Raw genomic sequence first — 17,279 nt, 5'->3', positions numbered from 1 at the left:
GTGTAAAGTGCTATGAGATGAAATACGCCGTGAATTGGTGCTATATAAATAAAATTGAAATGAACTGTATTGCACTGAACTGAATTATGCATGCATGGATCATCAAAACTTGCTGACAGCTCCGAAAGCAGTAACATGAAGTCTCACAGCTTCTGATTATCCATTATTCACCACGGAGCCACAACATCAAGGCAATCACCTGCTGGGATTTATGCAGCATCCTACTGAGGTCTCCAGTAATCTGCAAGCATTAGAGCTCTAGACAACGCAGATATAAACAGCGAGGTGACTTTTTTAGAAACCATACTTCTCTACTGTTAAATGCATTTGTGCTGCATGCTTTGGTCCACTCTTATTGAGAGCACAATTGCGTTGGGTTTCTCTGATTCTTGGAATTCTACCGTTCAGGTGATGCCACCACCTTTCAGCTACTTATTGACAGCTTCCCTCTGTGTCTTCCCAAGGGCTGCTGAAGAGATGGATATCACATTCCTATCTGTACTGGGCCTGATCCACTCCTGACCATGTCTGACAGATCAGCAGCTGACAAGACTGAATGTAACACCGAAGCAGCATGTCTAAAAACATCAGCAGATACAGTCCGCTGGTCTCTGTCTACCGTTGATCTGTCCAACCATGTACTACTGTGCACTCAAGGTGTTTGATTTATTTGAATAATATCAGAAACCCCACAATACCATACAGGCCTAAAAAAAAAGAGAAAAAAATCACACAAAATGAAAAAACAAAAAAAAAAAAAACAGAACATGTCTGAAAATGAGTAGGATGAAGTCTAACTGTTAAGACTTGAGCATCTCATATCTTACTTTACTGTTCTACACTATTATATTTTTGAAGCAGTCTTTTTTTTGCACATTTTCTTAAATTGTTTTATAGTTGTATTCATTTTGGGATCATTGTCCAGACTATTCTAGTTCACCCACAAACTGATAATCATCTACTCTTGATAGTGGTATGAGCAAATGGCTTTTTGCAAACTGAATTTCCTCCTAATCAGTAATTTCTAATGTTGCTTTTGAACAGTTGTTGTATGTTATCAGAGAGTAACCTATTGTATGCTTTGAACAATATTTGCGCAGTCCTGAAATTAACTAAAGCAATACATTTCAACTTTGGAAAAACAATATATTAGTGTGCTCATTATATCACACTTTATGGACTATCCTAATAGTTTTTTGGTAGTATTTTTACTGGATATAATATTGTAAGTGTTACCCCACAAATCTGCACAGTAGATACAGTACAGTAAAAACAATGAACAGTATAATGTATAAGAGGATTTGAATTCAAAATGTGTCTAGTCTTTCGGGATAATGAGCTAGTATGGTATAGCTTCAGATTCCCTAAAGTAAAGCAAATTATTTAACAAACAAGGGATGTGTATCTGGAACAGAGCAGAGTAAAAATGTCCTTTTTAAAAATAGACCAGAGAGCTAAACAGAGAGGAGACAGAGCTGATGACGGTGAACAACAGCCTATGAGAAGATGCAACGTAGTGTAATTCAGTAACTGCAGCTTCCTTCCTTTTTAAATGTACACGTGCATGTCCTGATTCTTTTTTATTTATAGTGTACTGTATGCACACACACTTTAGTTGTGCTTCCACTCAATTCTTAACATACAGTTGGCTAAAGCAGGGAATACCAGTCAATGTGGCATTTTAATTTATCAACCTAATAATGGACCGTATAACCAGGATAGTTGATACCTGGGTCATTAATCAGATCAGCAGGCAGGACGTGCAGTTCATCAACCCACTCGGCAACAGCTTTAAGGTACCAGCACAGAACAATTGTGAGGGCATCAACACACAGCTACACATGAAAAGTGATCTAGAAGAGGCCCTCAAAGGAAAAACTGTAAAAAATAAATAAATAAATAAATAAATTTTTTTTTTATATATATATATATATATATATATATATCTTTTTAAAACTCTGCACTACACTAAATAGTGTTCCAGAAAGCATTTAGCAATGTACTGAAAAAAACACAGCAAACAACTGAGAATTAGTGGAAAATAAGGTCAAAGTGCAAACTGATTGACCTTTGAGTGTAGTGTTGAGTTGAAAAGTCTAAGCTGGACATCCTGAATCCTGTGATGAGTTTCTCTGAGTCAGAATGACTCATCCAGCGATGGGTGATTTTTCTACCTGTCAAAGGTTGCTTTATCTACTTTTTTAAACATGTCCTTTCACCGGAGTTCCTCTACAACCAACACTGGTTATGCCATTGGGGGTAGAGATGAACTCGAACAAAAGTTATTTAACTTAAATAAACAGTCATGCTTAACTGCATTAAATACTGAATATTCATATTTAAATTAGGCTCATATACCACTTACAGTCTAGCACAACCACCACAGACTGTGGTAAACGTTATTTATTTGGCTGAATAACACTGTTTAGCAGTCTATTGTTCTGGAGCAGGGGCTGCACAGTGGCGTAGTGGTTAGCACTTTCGCCTTGCAGCAAGAAGGTCCCTGGTTCGCGTCCCGGCTTTCCCGGGATCTTTCTGCATGGAGTTTGCATGTTCTCCCTGTGCATGCGTGGGTTTTCTCCGGGTACTCCGGCTTCCTCCCACAGTCCAAAAATATGCTGAGGTTGATTGATTATTCTAAATTGCCCGTAGGTGTGAATGTGAGAGTGCTTGTTTGTCTTTGTGTGTGGCCCTGCGACAGACTGGCGACCTGTCTGGGGTGTCCCCTGCCTTCGCCCGAGTCAGCTGGGATAGGCTCCAGCCCCCCCCCGCGACCCTAGTGAGGATTAAGCGGTGTATAGATAATGGATGGATGTTCTGGAGCACTGAATGTATTTTTGCATATTGTGTGCACAGCAATACTTTGGTATCTTCCACACTGTGATTTACAAACCAAATCCCTCATGGCTGCTGCTCATATAAATGCTACAACCAACATGGCACAAACTACCAGAGAGTTTATCAGTTGCACTGAAATACACAGGCATCAGGCCTAGTGGACATTACCAGGAACAGAAGAACATATCAGCTCTGTGACTCACTCACTGACTATAAAGTTTACACATTAGCTGTTTGTTGAGCTTTATGAACCATGCTGACTGACTGTCCCACAAGCTTAGAGTCTGACTATGGGTGTGCCTTGTAAACAGAGCAGGCAGTATCAGCTGACAAACTCACAGTCACATCTGTGAATTATTAACAGGATTCGCTGGTAGCAAGTTCGTCTGGAATTAAGAGCTCGGGGCAGAGGAGACTAAGTGGGTTAGTGAGGATGGAGAATCAGTCATTCAGGTCTTCGAGTGCCTGGTTAGACAGCTGAGCTGACGTATCCCATTTGGTAACTACCTTTTCATTTGCCGACTGCAGAGGCTGACTAATCAAAAACTTGCCAGATAGCCTTTCCCCAGCAAACTGTCAGGCAATCACACAAACGGTATACATCTGCGCTGGTACAGACAATGACATCTGGATTCTGTTGACGCTGGGAGCAAACTGTTACAGTATATCAAAAGACAATAATAAGTAAAATTCTATTAATACTTCTTTAACAAAAGTAACAAACAACATTAGAGCCAAAATCAGTTCAGCAATCATTCAGATTAAAAAATCACCACAAAATGTTGGTGATTTCTAAAGCTCATGATTACTCCATTGTCAGACAGATTCTACAGGCTTTTTAAAGAAAACCTCTGTGTGTTTATTGTGGCTGACAGAGTGAAGTATACTCAAGGGCTTAAAAGAAGGTGGATGATACAGCAGCCTTAAAGTGGAGAAGTGAGATTAATGCAGCACTATATCAAAGGCTCTTTCAGTGACAGTGACTGCATTAACAGTAGGCTCACATCTTGCAACAACAGTGAGCACCATGGTCCAACCCTGTGGTGGTCAACATGATCCAACTCTGTGTACCAGCAATCAAGCAGTTAAACAAACAATCTAGTCGGCTTTCCAACGGTCAATATAACAAATGACTGAGTGTAAATTTAAGCAATTATACATCTAATCCAAATGGCAATTCCCAACACCAGTTACACCTACAGCCATTTACATAGATTTTTCTTATTTTTTGTAGCTGTGTGTGTTTGTGGGGAAATATCTTACCCCAGACTGCAAATCTTTGAGTGTGTGTGTGAGTATGATGTTGAAGACAGCATGTGATCGACTGCTCTCCTCATTCATGTTGGTGGCAGCGACAGTGCGAGATTTATTCCCCTCTGACATCAGAGATCCAATGTCCTGATATAACAAAAGACAACAAACAACAAAAAAATATATAATTCTTATTAGTGTCCTAATTTGATTCTGTCTGCATTCTTTCATCTTCTGGAAAAGGATATAATGAATAATTTAGAGTACATGATATGCTTATTTCTAAATTTGCAGGCCATTGTAATTGAAAAAGATAATAGTGTCATTGAGTTTCTTGACAAGTGGAATATAAACTACAAAATGCAATTCAAATGCTAGCCTCTTTCTAGTGTGATTGGTGGTACTTCTGTGTCCTTCTGTGCTGCCAATATGTGAGCAACACAGTTATAAATTCTCAAAGTTTAAAGAAGATATATAAGTAAGACTTTCTGCTTAGGGTTCTGGCAAACACTCCAACAGTAGACAGAGTAACTGTGACGAGCCAGAATTTGACACTGCTGCACAGTGGATACCATAAAGGCAAAGTGAAAATTTAATATCACTTTTTTAATATAAAAGTTCTTACCTTGTAGCTGGCCACCGCTAGTCGAGACAGCCCGTCCACATAGGGACCCAAAACTTTATGTTCCCTTACCCTCAGTGTTTGTCTACCCCTGGACATTGAATGAAAACACAAACAGCATGGTTATACTTGACAAAATGCTAGTTGTGGAATGTCTTCAGGGCGGGAATAAAGGCTCTATCGCTAGAACCTGCAACAGTTTGTACAGACTTAGTTTGTACTTTGCTGACTGATTTGGAGGACTCCTGTTTCTAACTTGCTGCTGGTCTGAGAACTTCATTATTCTCTGATACACAGCAAAGCACATATGGCTGTCAGATGGTCTACTTCTGTTTGACCCGTATTACTGAGGTTAAAGGTTATGTGGTGAGTGAGGGTCAAAGGTTATGCTTTCTGGGACAGCAGACACAGACCTTCGCTGCTGATTTACTGCTGACCTGCTGGACATGTACTGGCCTCGATTCGTGATTGCAGGGCAAAAGGCTAATCTTTTTATCTACTGACCATAGCAGCTGGTGGTACCGTAACCCACAGTTAATGTTCTCTGGTTTATTAGCCAACTTGAGTTTCTGTTAGAGCGTAGCTGCAGGAAAGTACACCAAACATGATTTTTTCCATTAATTGGTTAACCTCGTGGTCTTCAAAATGCCAGAAAATAGTGTGTAATCAATTCAAAGTCACATTGTATGATGCCTTCTATTTTCTAACCAGCAGTCAAAAGCCCTAAGATATTTAATCTACAATAATATAAAACAGATGGGCATTTTTGCTGAACAAACAATTACTTGATTGTCCAAATGGATGCTGATTATTTCTTTGACAACAAACTAATTCATTAATTGAATGATCATTGCAGCCCTAAAATGTGTGTTTAAAATTAAGTTTAATGCATCAGTGTTTAATGCAGTGGCTCAGGTAGTAATATGAGTTGTCCACCAATCGTAAGCTTTGCAGTTTGATCCCCATCCTCCTGTGTGCCCAAGTATCCTTGGGCAAGACACTTAACCCAGAGTTGCTCCCAATGGTAGGTGAGCATTTCATGGCAGCTATGTCACCGTTGCTGTATGAACTGGTGAATTAGAAACACATTGTAAAGCACTTTGTAGTGCCTAGTTCTGAGGCTCTAAGGTGCTACCCATTGTGTCTAAGGCCTACATTATCGATGTCCAGATGGATTTGCATTTGGAAATAACCCTAAGGTGACTGTAACTCAACACTTCCTGATGCTGTTGCTATAGTGCCATCTCTTGAAGGATTTCCCTGTGAATCAACTGCAAGAAGCTGTATTTGCATTCACAAGGCGCTAACATTGTGAAGGCAAAATTTGCATGAAAAGGACATCGACATCACAAAGGAAACAGCATATTGTGTAAACTTGATTTCAATTTGGCTTGGGAAAGAGAAAGTAAATGCAAAAGCTTAAAAGTGAATGCGTTAATGCGGATTAATCCATCATGATGATTTATCTGATTAAAAATTTAAACGTAATTAACCCATCTGCATCGTAGAAGGACTCAAAATCCCTGAAACGTGTCTGGCAATGTATTTTGGGCAGTTGCCCAAGTAACACATGCCGCTGCAAATGGGTAATTGGGCAATTGATTCGGTAGTGGCAGAACCAACCAACTCGAAATGGAAGACACTAAACAGCACGTTGCCCATCTCGGTATGTATATACATATATACACATATATATATCACTATTAAGTATCTATTATGAAATCACTATTATTTATATATGTATATATATATATATATATATAATGAAACACAATTAACATAGACTAAAAATTAATGATATTTAATAGTGATTTAATACAAATTAATCCACAGCAACCCTGTGATTAATCTGATTAACTTTTTTAATCATTTGACAGCACTACTTAAAAGTATTTAGCTTTTCAGCTTTACCAGAGGGACTACGCCCTGAAGAGGACAGAAACATCCGTTTAATTGTAAAAGGGGTGAATAATTAGGTTGGGGTCATACCCTTTGGGGTCAAGCAGATCTCGGACCTTCTCGTTGTAGATCTCCATGTAGGATACCTCAACAGTGAAGCTCTCCTCCTCGCGCTGTTCCTTTTGAGTTCGTTCAAACAAAGCACTGCACAGGCGGGGAATCAGCCCTGGCTGGTCCCCTGACCCCATCATGGTGTATGACTTTCCTGAACCTGGAATTAATGCATAGATATCGAGGAGACTGAATGAAACAGGTATATTCAGTAGTAAAAATGCTCTCAGTTTGACAGCTGACCTAAACCAACAAGAAACTTAAAGTAATGGTAGTACTTAACATTTATTGTGAATTTAATATTCTACAGGCGTGAAAGTACTATATAACAAAAAAATAATAATAATTCAACTGTGAAAAACAATTTTTCACTGTACAAGTCATTGTGACTTTTGCATAGACAGTGGATTTCAGATCTAACTGGGTTCGTGTCAAGATTATACCCTGCCTGGCCAAAAAAAAGTTGCCATTTGGATTTAACTAAGCAAATAGGTAAAAGCCTTCCATTGGATAATTACTGCAGTGATGAATACATTTCAGCAGGCAACAACTTATTTAACCCTAGCTGATACAGTGAGGAGCTTCTCATTTTTTAAAACAGCCATGTGAGAAGACATATCCTGTGGTCGTGGAAACGATGTTAATCTGTCTCAGAAGGCCCGCAATCAAGCAAAGAAAACAATTAAGTAGATTTCTGAAATGACTAAAATCAGGTTTAGACCCATCCAACGCATTATTAAAACCTGTAAGGATAGTGGTGAACCATCATCTTTGAGGAACAAATGTGGTTGGTCATGTTGTCTGATGAGTCCAGATTTATCCTGTTCCAAAGTGATGGGCGCATCACAATAAGAAGAGAGGCAGATGAAGTGATGGACTCATCATGGCTAGTGCCTGCCAGCCTGTGGGGGTTAGGGTTATGATCTGGGGTTGGTCAGGTTCAGCAACGTTATGTTCCCAAAGAATGAGGTCAGCTGACTACCTGAATATACTGAATGACCAGCTCTTTCCATCAATGGAGTTTTTCTTCCCTGATGGCATGGGCATATTCCAAGATGACAATGCCAGTATTTGTGGGGCTCACATTGTGAATGAGTGGTTCAGGGAGCATGAGACATCATTTTCACACATGGATTGACCTCCACAGAGTCCAGACCTCAGCCCCATTGAGAATCTTTGGGATGTGCTGGAGAAGACTTCGCGCAGCAGCCCGACTCTCCCACCAACAATATAAGATCTTGGTGAAAAATGAATGCAACTCTGGACAGAAATAAATGCTGTGACATTGCAGAAGCTTATCAAAAACGATGCCATAGCGAAGTGTGCCATACTCAAAGCTAAAGGCAGTCCAACAAAATATTAGATCGTGCAACCTTTTTTTTGCCCAGGCAGTGTATGTGAATTAAGACTAAGGTTTTCCTTTTACACCCTGTCAACACTGGGCGTGTTTCAGTCCTGTTTTTCAGTATTCTGTCTGATGAAAGAGACACCATGTATCGAGGTATCTTAACTTTGGTTCAAAACCAAAAACGCCATTGGGATGAAAAAAGAAACGTCTTTAGGAACTAAAGACGAAGGGTACATCCAGCTCCTTTTTACCAAAGCTCCTGGGTTTAACTGTGATATTTTGTTCTTTAAAAGAGAGAGTCTGTCCAATATTCCTGTCACAACAAATCCACACTGACACTCCTCTCTCTTAATGCTTTTGAAGCTTAGCTTTTGAATTTGCTTAAAAAAAAAAGGAGGGGGGGCAGAAATTCTTTGTATATTGTATCCAACCTCTGTAGTTAAGTAACAAGCTCTGGTGTAAAATATGTTTGCCATAAATATATTCATCATATTGACCACAAAATAGTGAGCTGTCTCCCTGCAAATTACCAGTTTGTCCATAGGCAAAGATACAGGCATTGTAGCCCTGGAAGGCGTTGCGGAGAAGACTTTCCCCAAGGCACTGGAACACCACCTCCTGACCTGGAATGAAGTGACACACATACACTCATTCAGTTTAACTGTCTACTGTATATTTAGTTGTTTACAACTTAGAATTGTTTAAGTCTAAAATGATGTGACATTTGTTGCAATGAAAAGTTTGTAAAATAAATTAATCATTTTCATCATGAACTGACCTGCAAATTTTTCCTTTTCTGTCTCGTCCATGGACCAGAAACAATAATCATAAGCAAAGACCTGAGGAAACAGTGACAACAGCAGCATGAGGCGCACAGGCCTTCACCTCAAATTGTCATCTATTTTGTGGCACTCAATGCTCATGCATGTAATATGGAAGTTTACATTCAAACAAGCTACCAATGAGCTTTCAAAAGCTAAATATTTAAATGACAGTTGGCTCAGGGATATCATCTACAAGTTATGATTGTTACCAATTAATACAGTTTGGTGCAATTAGCTTGAAACTCAAAACAAAGCATGTGGTTTGTGTGGCATTACGTGGTTTTTAGATGGGAGAAAAAAGACCATGGGAAATACTGACATACGGTAAAGTGAACTGGCCAAAAATCTCAAAAGTTTCCAAGGAGCAAGAATTGCTTAAGGGTTTAAAGTTATTAACTTAAACAAGACTAATCTGGCAATAAAAGTTCTGCAAATCATTGCACATGGTTCCACACAGTTCACTAACTGAGTTGAAGAAATACAGTAGCATCTTTGTTTAACACAGAGGTGATTCACAACCATGTGGAAATAACTGAAAATTTGTGTGTGTGTACGCCGTTACCTTGGACTGACTCCTGATGATGTTGGGAGGGTGAAGGTCCATGGGAGCATGTGGGAAGATAGATACGTGACATTTAGTGTACGTTATTAAGGAAGCAGTATGTTGGCTGTTCAGAGTAAACTTTTTTTTTCTGCGCCCTAAGAAGGAATGAGAAAGAATCAGGAAGAAATATATCTACATGAGTTGACAGAGACAAAAGCCAAATTAGAGCCACAGGCTACAGGCTTTCCTTGTTTTCACGATCACTTTAAGGAACAAATGAATATCATCTTTGTGTGTATGCAGCTTGTTCACATCTTGTTTGTCACATGTCAAAAACAATTTCTCAGGGCATTTGGTAAGGGCGTGTCTGTGGCTGTCAGGGTAGGCACTGCACTCATCTCTGAGGGCTTGGTGGATTGTTCCAGTAAATGTTTGCGTGTGGGGGTGTGTATAGGACAGGGGTGGAGAGGGTTGAAGCTAAAATTGGCAGAGGGTTGAGACAGTGTGTGGTGGAATCAGATGATGGCATAAAAAGGTTACTGGGTCAAGGTCACGCACAGAAATTGACATGTAGAAAAATAGCCGCTGATGAAAAGAAAAAAACTGGCATTTGAAAACAGAGGGAATTGCCCCTAATATCTGTGTGATCTTTTACAGAACAACTAATGATATACATACATACGCAGGGACACACTACACACATGAACCAACATACAAACATATCAGTATTATGAGCATCTAGCAAACAGCCATGTCCTTTAAATGTGATCTCCTCAGCACACCAACGGCCATTACCATCTGGTTTTCTCAGCATAGGACGAAATGTCACAGCAGCCAGACCAGGCTAATATAAAAGAAGGTTTTCTGAAAATGAAAGACAAGTGACTATGATAGGAAACCATAAAGTTACACAAATAATAACCTCTGACTTTACTCTCTTCTACACATTCCATAGATTGTAGGAGACGTACTGCACTAGATTACCAGTTATGTTCTAAGACAGATGTGCTGATGAGAGAACTGTGCATATCTGAGTATCCCATCGACAGTATTGACAGTTAAGCTAATACATATCAATTATGCCTAGTTCAATTCATGTGGTTAATTTTTACGGTACACCTTTTATGACCAGAAAGACAGCATGGCTTTACACATAGATTGCACCAGTCTACACACATGCATAAATTTAACATATAAGAAACCCAAACTAGTATACACAGATCCACATGCATGTCCTCGTCCACATCTCTGTCAGCTTTAAAGTGTGCAGAAGAACATAGATTCATTCCCTACCATCCACAAAACATTACCACCACAGCAACATTTATGATCTTCATCGCAACACAGACCATGAATAAGATCTCACCTAACCCATGCCAGTAAATCAAAGCTGGACTAAATGTACTCACACTCAGCCAATCTGTCAAACCTCTAAGATCAGCTCCAGGCAAGATAAAAAAAATAAATATTTAAAAAGTGAGACCAGCTGGAGACACATTGTTATTTTTAAGCCATTATGTGCTTTCAACCAACAATGTACTTATGCTAATGTCTGACAGGCTTTCATATTGGTGTGTAAAACTTGTAATTAACTTGTAATTATATAACAATTATTATTAGAATGTAAATGTCAGCAATTTAGTGGGTACTTTCAATCACAGACTGATTGGACTGGTTGTCACTGAGAGAAAAGAGTCACTGGTTTCTGCTAGCGATTTAGCTCAAACAAAACCTATGGAAAGAAAGAGACAAGCATTTCTGCATAAACATGTTATCCAAAGACTGAAAGGGAATGCATTTCTCCTGATTCTTTCTTGTTTTATATTCATTTTAACTTTTTCCTGTGCCATCTTCCTTCATCGATGCAGTGCTGGCCCCACCCTCAGGGTGAGAGTAGCTGTCAATCAAAGAGCTGTGTCAAGTCTGATGATGAGGCCAGAGGTAAGAAACCGCTAGTGGTTTACACACCCACACACAGACATACTTCTGTCCTTAAGACGATCCTCCACTGATGACATTCTTTCTAAAACATATTACCACACACATTAATAGTTAGTGCTGAAAGAATGACTTCACATGACTTTGACCTACTGCTTATTCTATCCTTGTCCCTTAGCTTTGTTATTTGAAAAAAATGTCCTCTATCTAAATACTTAAAACTCACACTGGCCCTCGTAAAGACAGCAGTACAAAAACACACACATGCGCTCACACCTGTTTCCTTTTACCCATGCACATTCTTCATAAACCAAAGCTGCAGTTCTTGCACAAACCAGCCTGCCATCTGTAACATTTCATATTTCAATGACGTTCCACTGCTGACATGCTTTACTGTGAAAGGAGATTAATGCACAGCAACTCTTATCTGCAGTCTAACTGAATCCAGTGGTGAATCAGATCAGGACACAATTAGGATCTTGTATACACTTTGTTTTTGACTCCACAGAACCCAAAGTAGTTAGCCTTTCTGAGAGTTTTTAATATCTAAAAGTTCAAAGAAAGTTAAAAAGTGTTTATTTTATTTACTCTGTAAAAGTAAAAGATGCTGTTGGTTGATTCTCCATTTCTGTACAAACATTTCTATGAAACAAAAATGTTCACAGGTAAGGGATACAGGCCAGTCAAACTATAATCCTTCATCTTGATATTTAAATGGCCAAAATATATTCATATATGATAATAAACTGTTTGTAACAACCAGGTTTCCAGATATTTTTGTTTCTCTGACTGCTCCTCTCGAGGCCTTCAGAGCATCCTATATGCATACATCCATTCATCTACCCGTATCTCCATTTCAGGGATGAAACCAGCGTGGCAGGTTTTGACATACACAGTGATGACAGCTGTCATGGTTGCTTCAAAGGCTGCAGGCGAGAAGGGTCGCCCATGTATTGCATTCAGACGACCATTAATGAAGCTAGAGGCCCCACTGACCAATGAGAAGGGAGAATGATGCGGTCAGGAGAGCTGTAAACCCGCCTCCCTCGGTCCTCAAACATTTCCATTCGTTCCTCTTCTCTTTGGCCTGCTCCTCCGCTCTGATCGCCATCATTTAAAAAATAACATAATGCATGGTTGCTTCCCCCCTCCTCTCTCTTTCTCTGTTCTTGCTCTCTTTGTTCTTTCTCTCCTGGACTGTACCATCCATGGTTATGTAGGGAGGAGCGAGGAGTGGAGGATGGAAAGAAGGCTGAAGGTAGCCAGGGGGTTTAGGGAAGAGAGAGAGGCTGGGCCTGAGACTGGAATGTTAAGCTGAAGCACAAAGGGCATCAGAGGAACACAGTACATACTGATGACACATGACATGCTAGAGCAATAGGTCCTCACACACTGAGAAAATGGTTACATGGTTGACAGCCTGTGTTTATCCTCCTACATATGTATGTTCCAGGCACCATAAATTGGGTTATACTTATCACTGTTCAGAAGTTATAGCATCTGACAAATATACACTGAACACCTGTATTGTACATGTAAAGGTTGTCTATCAACCTACTAATCAAATTGTCAAACGATGTGGATGCAATGTCAAGACAGGATGCAAAGCAGTCTGCTGTTTCACCCAGTCAATCCTTTGTTGCTTGTTTTCAGACTTAAATTCAGAAAGTTAACAGAGAACCTGACCTACAAAATACAAATAATTTGAATGGTTAATGGTAGGCATTGTGCTAGCATCAGCCAGTTTAACGCAGAGCACATTTGACCCACTTCCTAGTTAAAGTGCCTTGATATGAACACTAACACTCTTGCTCCCTATTCTAGATAGTTAGGCCAGACACATAAAACTCATAAAACCAAACCTGAGCTCCGTGCCAATTCCACAGACACAGGCTTCCACCGTTTCACACAGTCAGGGTTAGCTCACTACTGACAAAATCTGCATATTTGAACAGTCTGTTACTGTGCAACTACAATGGACTACAATCCATGGTTGGAAAAGCATACTACTAGGGCAGTGGTGACTATGGTAGCCTCCTCACATATTTGTGAGATGTACCAGTGCATTTTCTCTCTAGAGCTACTACACAGTGGAAGAATTGTGGATTTATTGATGTGTTTACATTACAGCACAGACAAACTCAATCAATGCCCATGGGAAAGTCCAATATTTAATCTGCACCTGAGCTGCAATTTAAGTTTTACAGCAACAAACTAAGAGAATAAAGCACATTCTCACCCATTATGTTCATATTTTCACTCATGACAGTCTCATTTTCAACACAGCTTACAATGCAGTTTTGTTCAGCAGACCTCAGAAGTCTCAGATGTCCAAGCTACTGCCTAAAATGTACCACACAATTTTACAAGCATGTGCTACAACATGTTCACTATACTTTTCAATTATTTTTTATTTGAATTTGATTCTAAATAACCTAGTGGTGTCAACTGTTTAAAGTTCAACCTCAGTCTGACTAAGTGACTTGGACTTCACCATGCTTCGGTCAAGTTGCTGACCTCAACACTGGTTCGGACAACGTTCAGAGCAGGAAAAGTCCAGCCAGTGTGACCTGTGAATGAATGACTGACTCTTACCTTCATTTCTACCCCTGTCATCATGCTACTGCACTGTAAGATACTCCCACTACATGGTTGATACCAACTGGACTGTTTAAGCATTTCACACCGTTTTACATTCAAATATCACCCTTCTATAGAGCCTTCCTTTCAAAAACAGATCTTAGTAAGCACAATAAAACCACACATACATACACAAGAAAAACTGTCCTCAAACATATGCTGATGTGCATACACAGAGGGTCCAACATCAACTCAAGATACGGGGCCACACAGCCTCTTTTGTGTATCGTCTTGGAAACCGAGCTGCATGTGTTTGCTTCACCGACATCTGACAGAAGACAGATCTTTGTCACAGTGTGTAGTGTGTCAACATCCAGCCTCACTAGTCCAATGCAAACAGCCTCGGGTCATCATGTAAACCACAGTGTCTGATCACACGGCTGTGGAGAGGTTAGCTGTCAGCTTATCAGACAGACCAGTACAAAGTTCCCTGGCCCTGCAATTCAGACTGGTGCTAAGGACATCCCTTGTCCTTTCAAAGAGATTCAGAAATGACACGTGGAAAAGCACATAGGATGCCAAATAAAAAGAATAATGTATTACAAGACAGCAAAGAAGCTAAAACAAAAATCGATGCAAAACTTCACTGTCAGAGTGTATAGAGAGGTTGTACATCAAATCATTCATTTTTTTCTAGTTGGGTCATTTGTAAGTCTTATTTCAAGAAAGCAAATGCTGAAACTTCATCAGACAAGATCACCACTGCAGTGAGTCACTCAGGGAGGCAGTGTAAGAGGCTAAAGTCTGCTCTGCCCAGTATGTGCTGCTGATGGAAAAACTGAATGAGATCCACAACAGATGGATAACAAGTGGAAAAAAAAGATAATAAGGAAATGACCTTAAAATGAGGTTCTTTAAAATATTCATGGTGGGGAATTACAGTTCAAAAATAGTTTATTTGATTAGGTAAAGCCATAATCCCACTAGAGTCCAATGTTTGAAAGTGGGAAGAACTTTGTGTGTGATTATAATATATATTTAAAAAATATAATAATAATATAATTCATTATTTAATTCTTGTTGTGGAGCTCAGGCTGTGGTAGAGAGGCGACAGGACATTTTCCACTGTAGAACCTCCTACAGACAATAAGTCTGGCTGGCTGAATGCACTGACTAACCAGAAGTAAGCTCAACAGCAGAGACCGTAAACTTCTTCAAATGCTGCTTCCCAGCTACCATCAGATATTTGATCAGAATATTAGCACAGCATGGGAACGCACACTAATGATAGTAATATTAATAATATTAACATTGTATTTTTTCCTTTTACCTGGATAGAAAATGGTTTCTGACAGCCTGAGAGAATGACAAAATCCTTCATTTGTATTTAAACAGAGCTAATCCTGAGCTTCAGCAACAACCCTTGACAAAAACACCAGTGTAGATGTTTTGAAAACTGCCTCACTGCAGAGATTAAAAGTCTAGTGCAGAGAAAGGTGAAAATACAAGGCAAAAGTAAAGTTTCCATAGCAGACACTTACACTCAAAGACAAGATTCTAGGATGTTACAACTCTGGAATTTGACTCTGCTGGCAGTTATTTTAGCTTTCATTGAAACTATCACCAGATAAATGGTAGTAATACGGTGCTGCTATTACTAAGTAAACTACCTGGAGTGTGTACTCTGCTACACTGCCACTCTGGCCTCTTTTGTTGGTCAGAAAGTAGCCACGAGTGAAAGACACAGAGTTAATCCTGTCGTCTTTTCCTTAAGTGAGAATGTACACCTTCCTGTATGTGTCCAGCAGAATTTACTTCATCTATGTGACCTATGTGTATACATATCACATTACCTCTGACCCAGGACATCATTCCAAGAGCTCATTTATGTAGCAAACAAATACCATAGAAAATTTTTAGATTAGCCCTTGTTCCTTTGTTCCACATTGTTTTCACACTGTCAACTCCATAAGATGTTTAGTGTTCATAAAATAAGTGCTTATATATCTTATATCTTTGTTTAAATTACAAAATGGTCATATTTAATTGCCAAGGACAGATCTATGAAGTGAAATAAATTCAAATGGAAGTAAAAATACACTATGGACCGGAGGCAAGGCAGAATGCATCTTTCAGTTGAAGGTAATCTCAGAAATGAAGCTCACTGGATACATAAAAATTGATTGATTGATGGAATCAAAAATTTACTAAATGAGTAAGTCAGTTTTTAAAATAGTAGGGAACCCTCAAAAATGGCGACTACAATGATCATTATGGAAGAGCTAATACATGTAAAGCTATGGACCAAATCTAAATCTATTTTTTTTTTTTTGGTTCTCATTTCATTGTTTTGTTGCATAAGAATACTTCTCTTTCACATTCAATGGTTCTATTTGGCTTCATTGAAGCTTGGTGAGTTGTGCTGGTTTAATAAGCCACGAATCCTAGAAATTTTGCCAGTCGATTTAAAATGGGCATCTTCTATTAGACTGTCAAAAGATAAAGTTTTTGCCGACAAGTCACATAGATACAGACGAGGTTTGGACTCAGTCAGAAAACTGCATTCGTTTTTTTTTTTTTTGTTTTTTTTTTTTTTAAGTCTTCTCAGTTTTATAGAAAGTGAGTCCCAATAAGTCGGTTAGCTTAAGCAAACAATACGCACCTGCAACAGCCTACCTTTATTGCATACATTCTCTACGCACCCACTCCAGTCTTTCTCAAGCTTAACAACCAATTAAAATGCTGAGTTAAAGATAATCCCAAGTGTAAACACTATGTCAATGTGAACTGGACCCAAACAAACAAAATGAAAACGGCATCTGCACACTGAGTGCAGCAGTCACTCAGCCCATCCTCCTGTCGCTTCCTCAACCCTTTGTCACTGAGACACAGACATAAAAACTACAGCTCTGCTCTTGTTCAGTCCACCATAAAAGTCACCGGGGAAAGTTTATGGTCGACAGATGCTCAAGTAAATGAGGCTTTTTCCCCCTCTTCCATCTTCTTCTCACTTAAGGAAAGGGCTTCATGGTCACTGGCAGCGACCTGCAGTTAACCTCCCCCTGTGTTGCCATGGAAACGGAAGAGTTGAGAAAAAGGGAGGAAGCCAGGCGGTGGGGAGTTACGACCCGACGGACTAAGGAAAGAGAGGAGCAGAGTGGAGTCTGTCTTTTCATGTATAATTGTCTCTTTCTTCCAGACACCTCTGACACACACAGAAAACACACACTGCTGCTGCTGTTGTCTGCTGCTCAAGCTCAGCCTCAAGCCAACATTATTCACTGCTTCTGATCTGGCAGTCTGCAGTCAACTCCACCAGTCACA

At 39.5% G+C, this 17,279-nt stretch overlaps 1 protein-coding gene across 8 annotated transcripts in view; it reads right to left on the bottom strand.

The window, feature by feature from the left end:
- Positions 1-17,279, bottom strand: part of kif13ba (kinesin family member 13Ba) — a 45,641-nt gene that overhangs the window by 19,995 nt on the left and 8,367 nt on the right. For all 8 annotated transcript variants that reach the window (XM_035958263.2, XM_055011388.1, XM_035958262.2 and 5 more), the window contains exons 4-9: positions 9,456-9,468; positions 8,848-8,908; positions 8,600-8,692; positions 6,701-6,881; positions 4,715-4,802; positions 4,102-4,236 (exon numbers count right to left, since the gene is read on the bottom strand). In XM_035958263.2, coding sequence (XP_035814156.2) covers positions 4,102-4,236; positions 4,715-4,802; positions 6,701-6,881; positions 8,600-8,692; positions 8,848-8,908; positions 9,456-9,468 — 571 coding nt within the window. The remainder of the gene's footprint in view (positions 1-4,101; positions 4,237-4,714; positions 4,803-6,700; positions 6,882-8,599; positions 8,693-8,847; positions 8,909-9,455; positions 9,469-17,279) is intronic.

This window comes from Amphiprion ocellaris, chromosome 1, assembly GCF_022539595.1.
Source record: "Amphiprion ocellaris isolate individual 3 ecotype Okinawa chromosome 1, ASM2253959v1, whole genome shotgun sequence".
NCBI classification, from domain to species: Eukaryota; Metazoa; Chordata; class Actinopteri; family Pomacentridae; genus Amphiprion; species Amphiprion ocellaris.
This window is presented reverse-complemented; position numbering and strand designations above follow the sequence as displayed.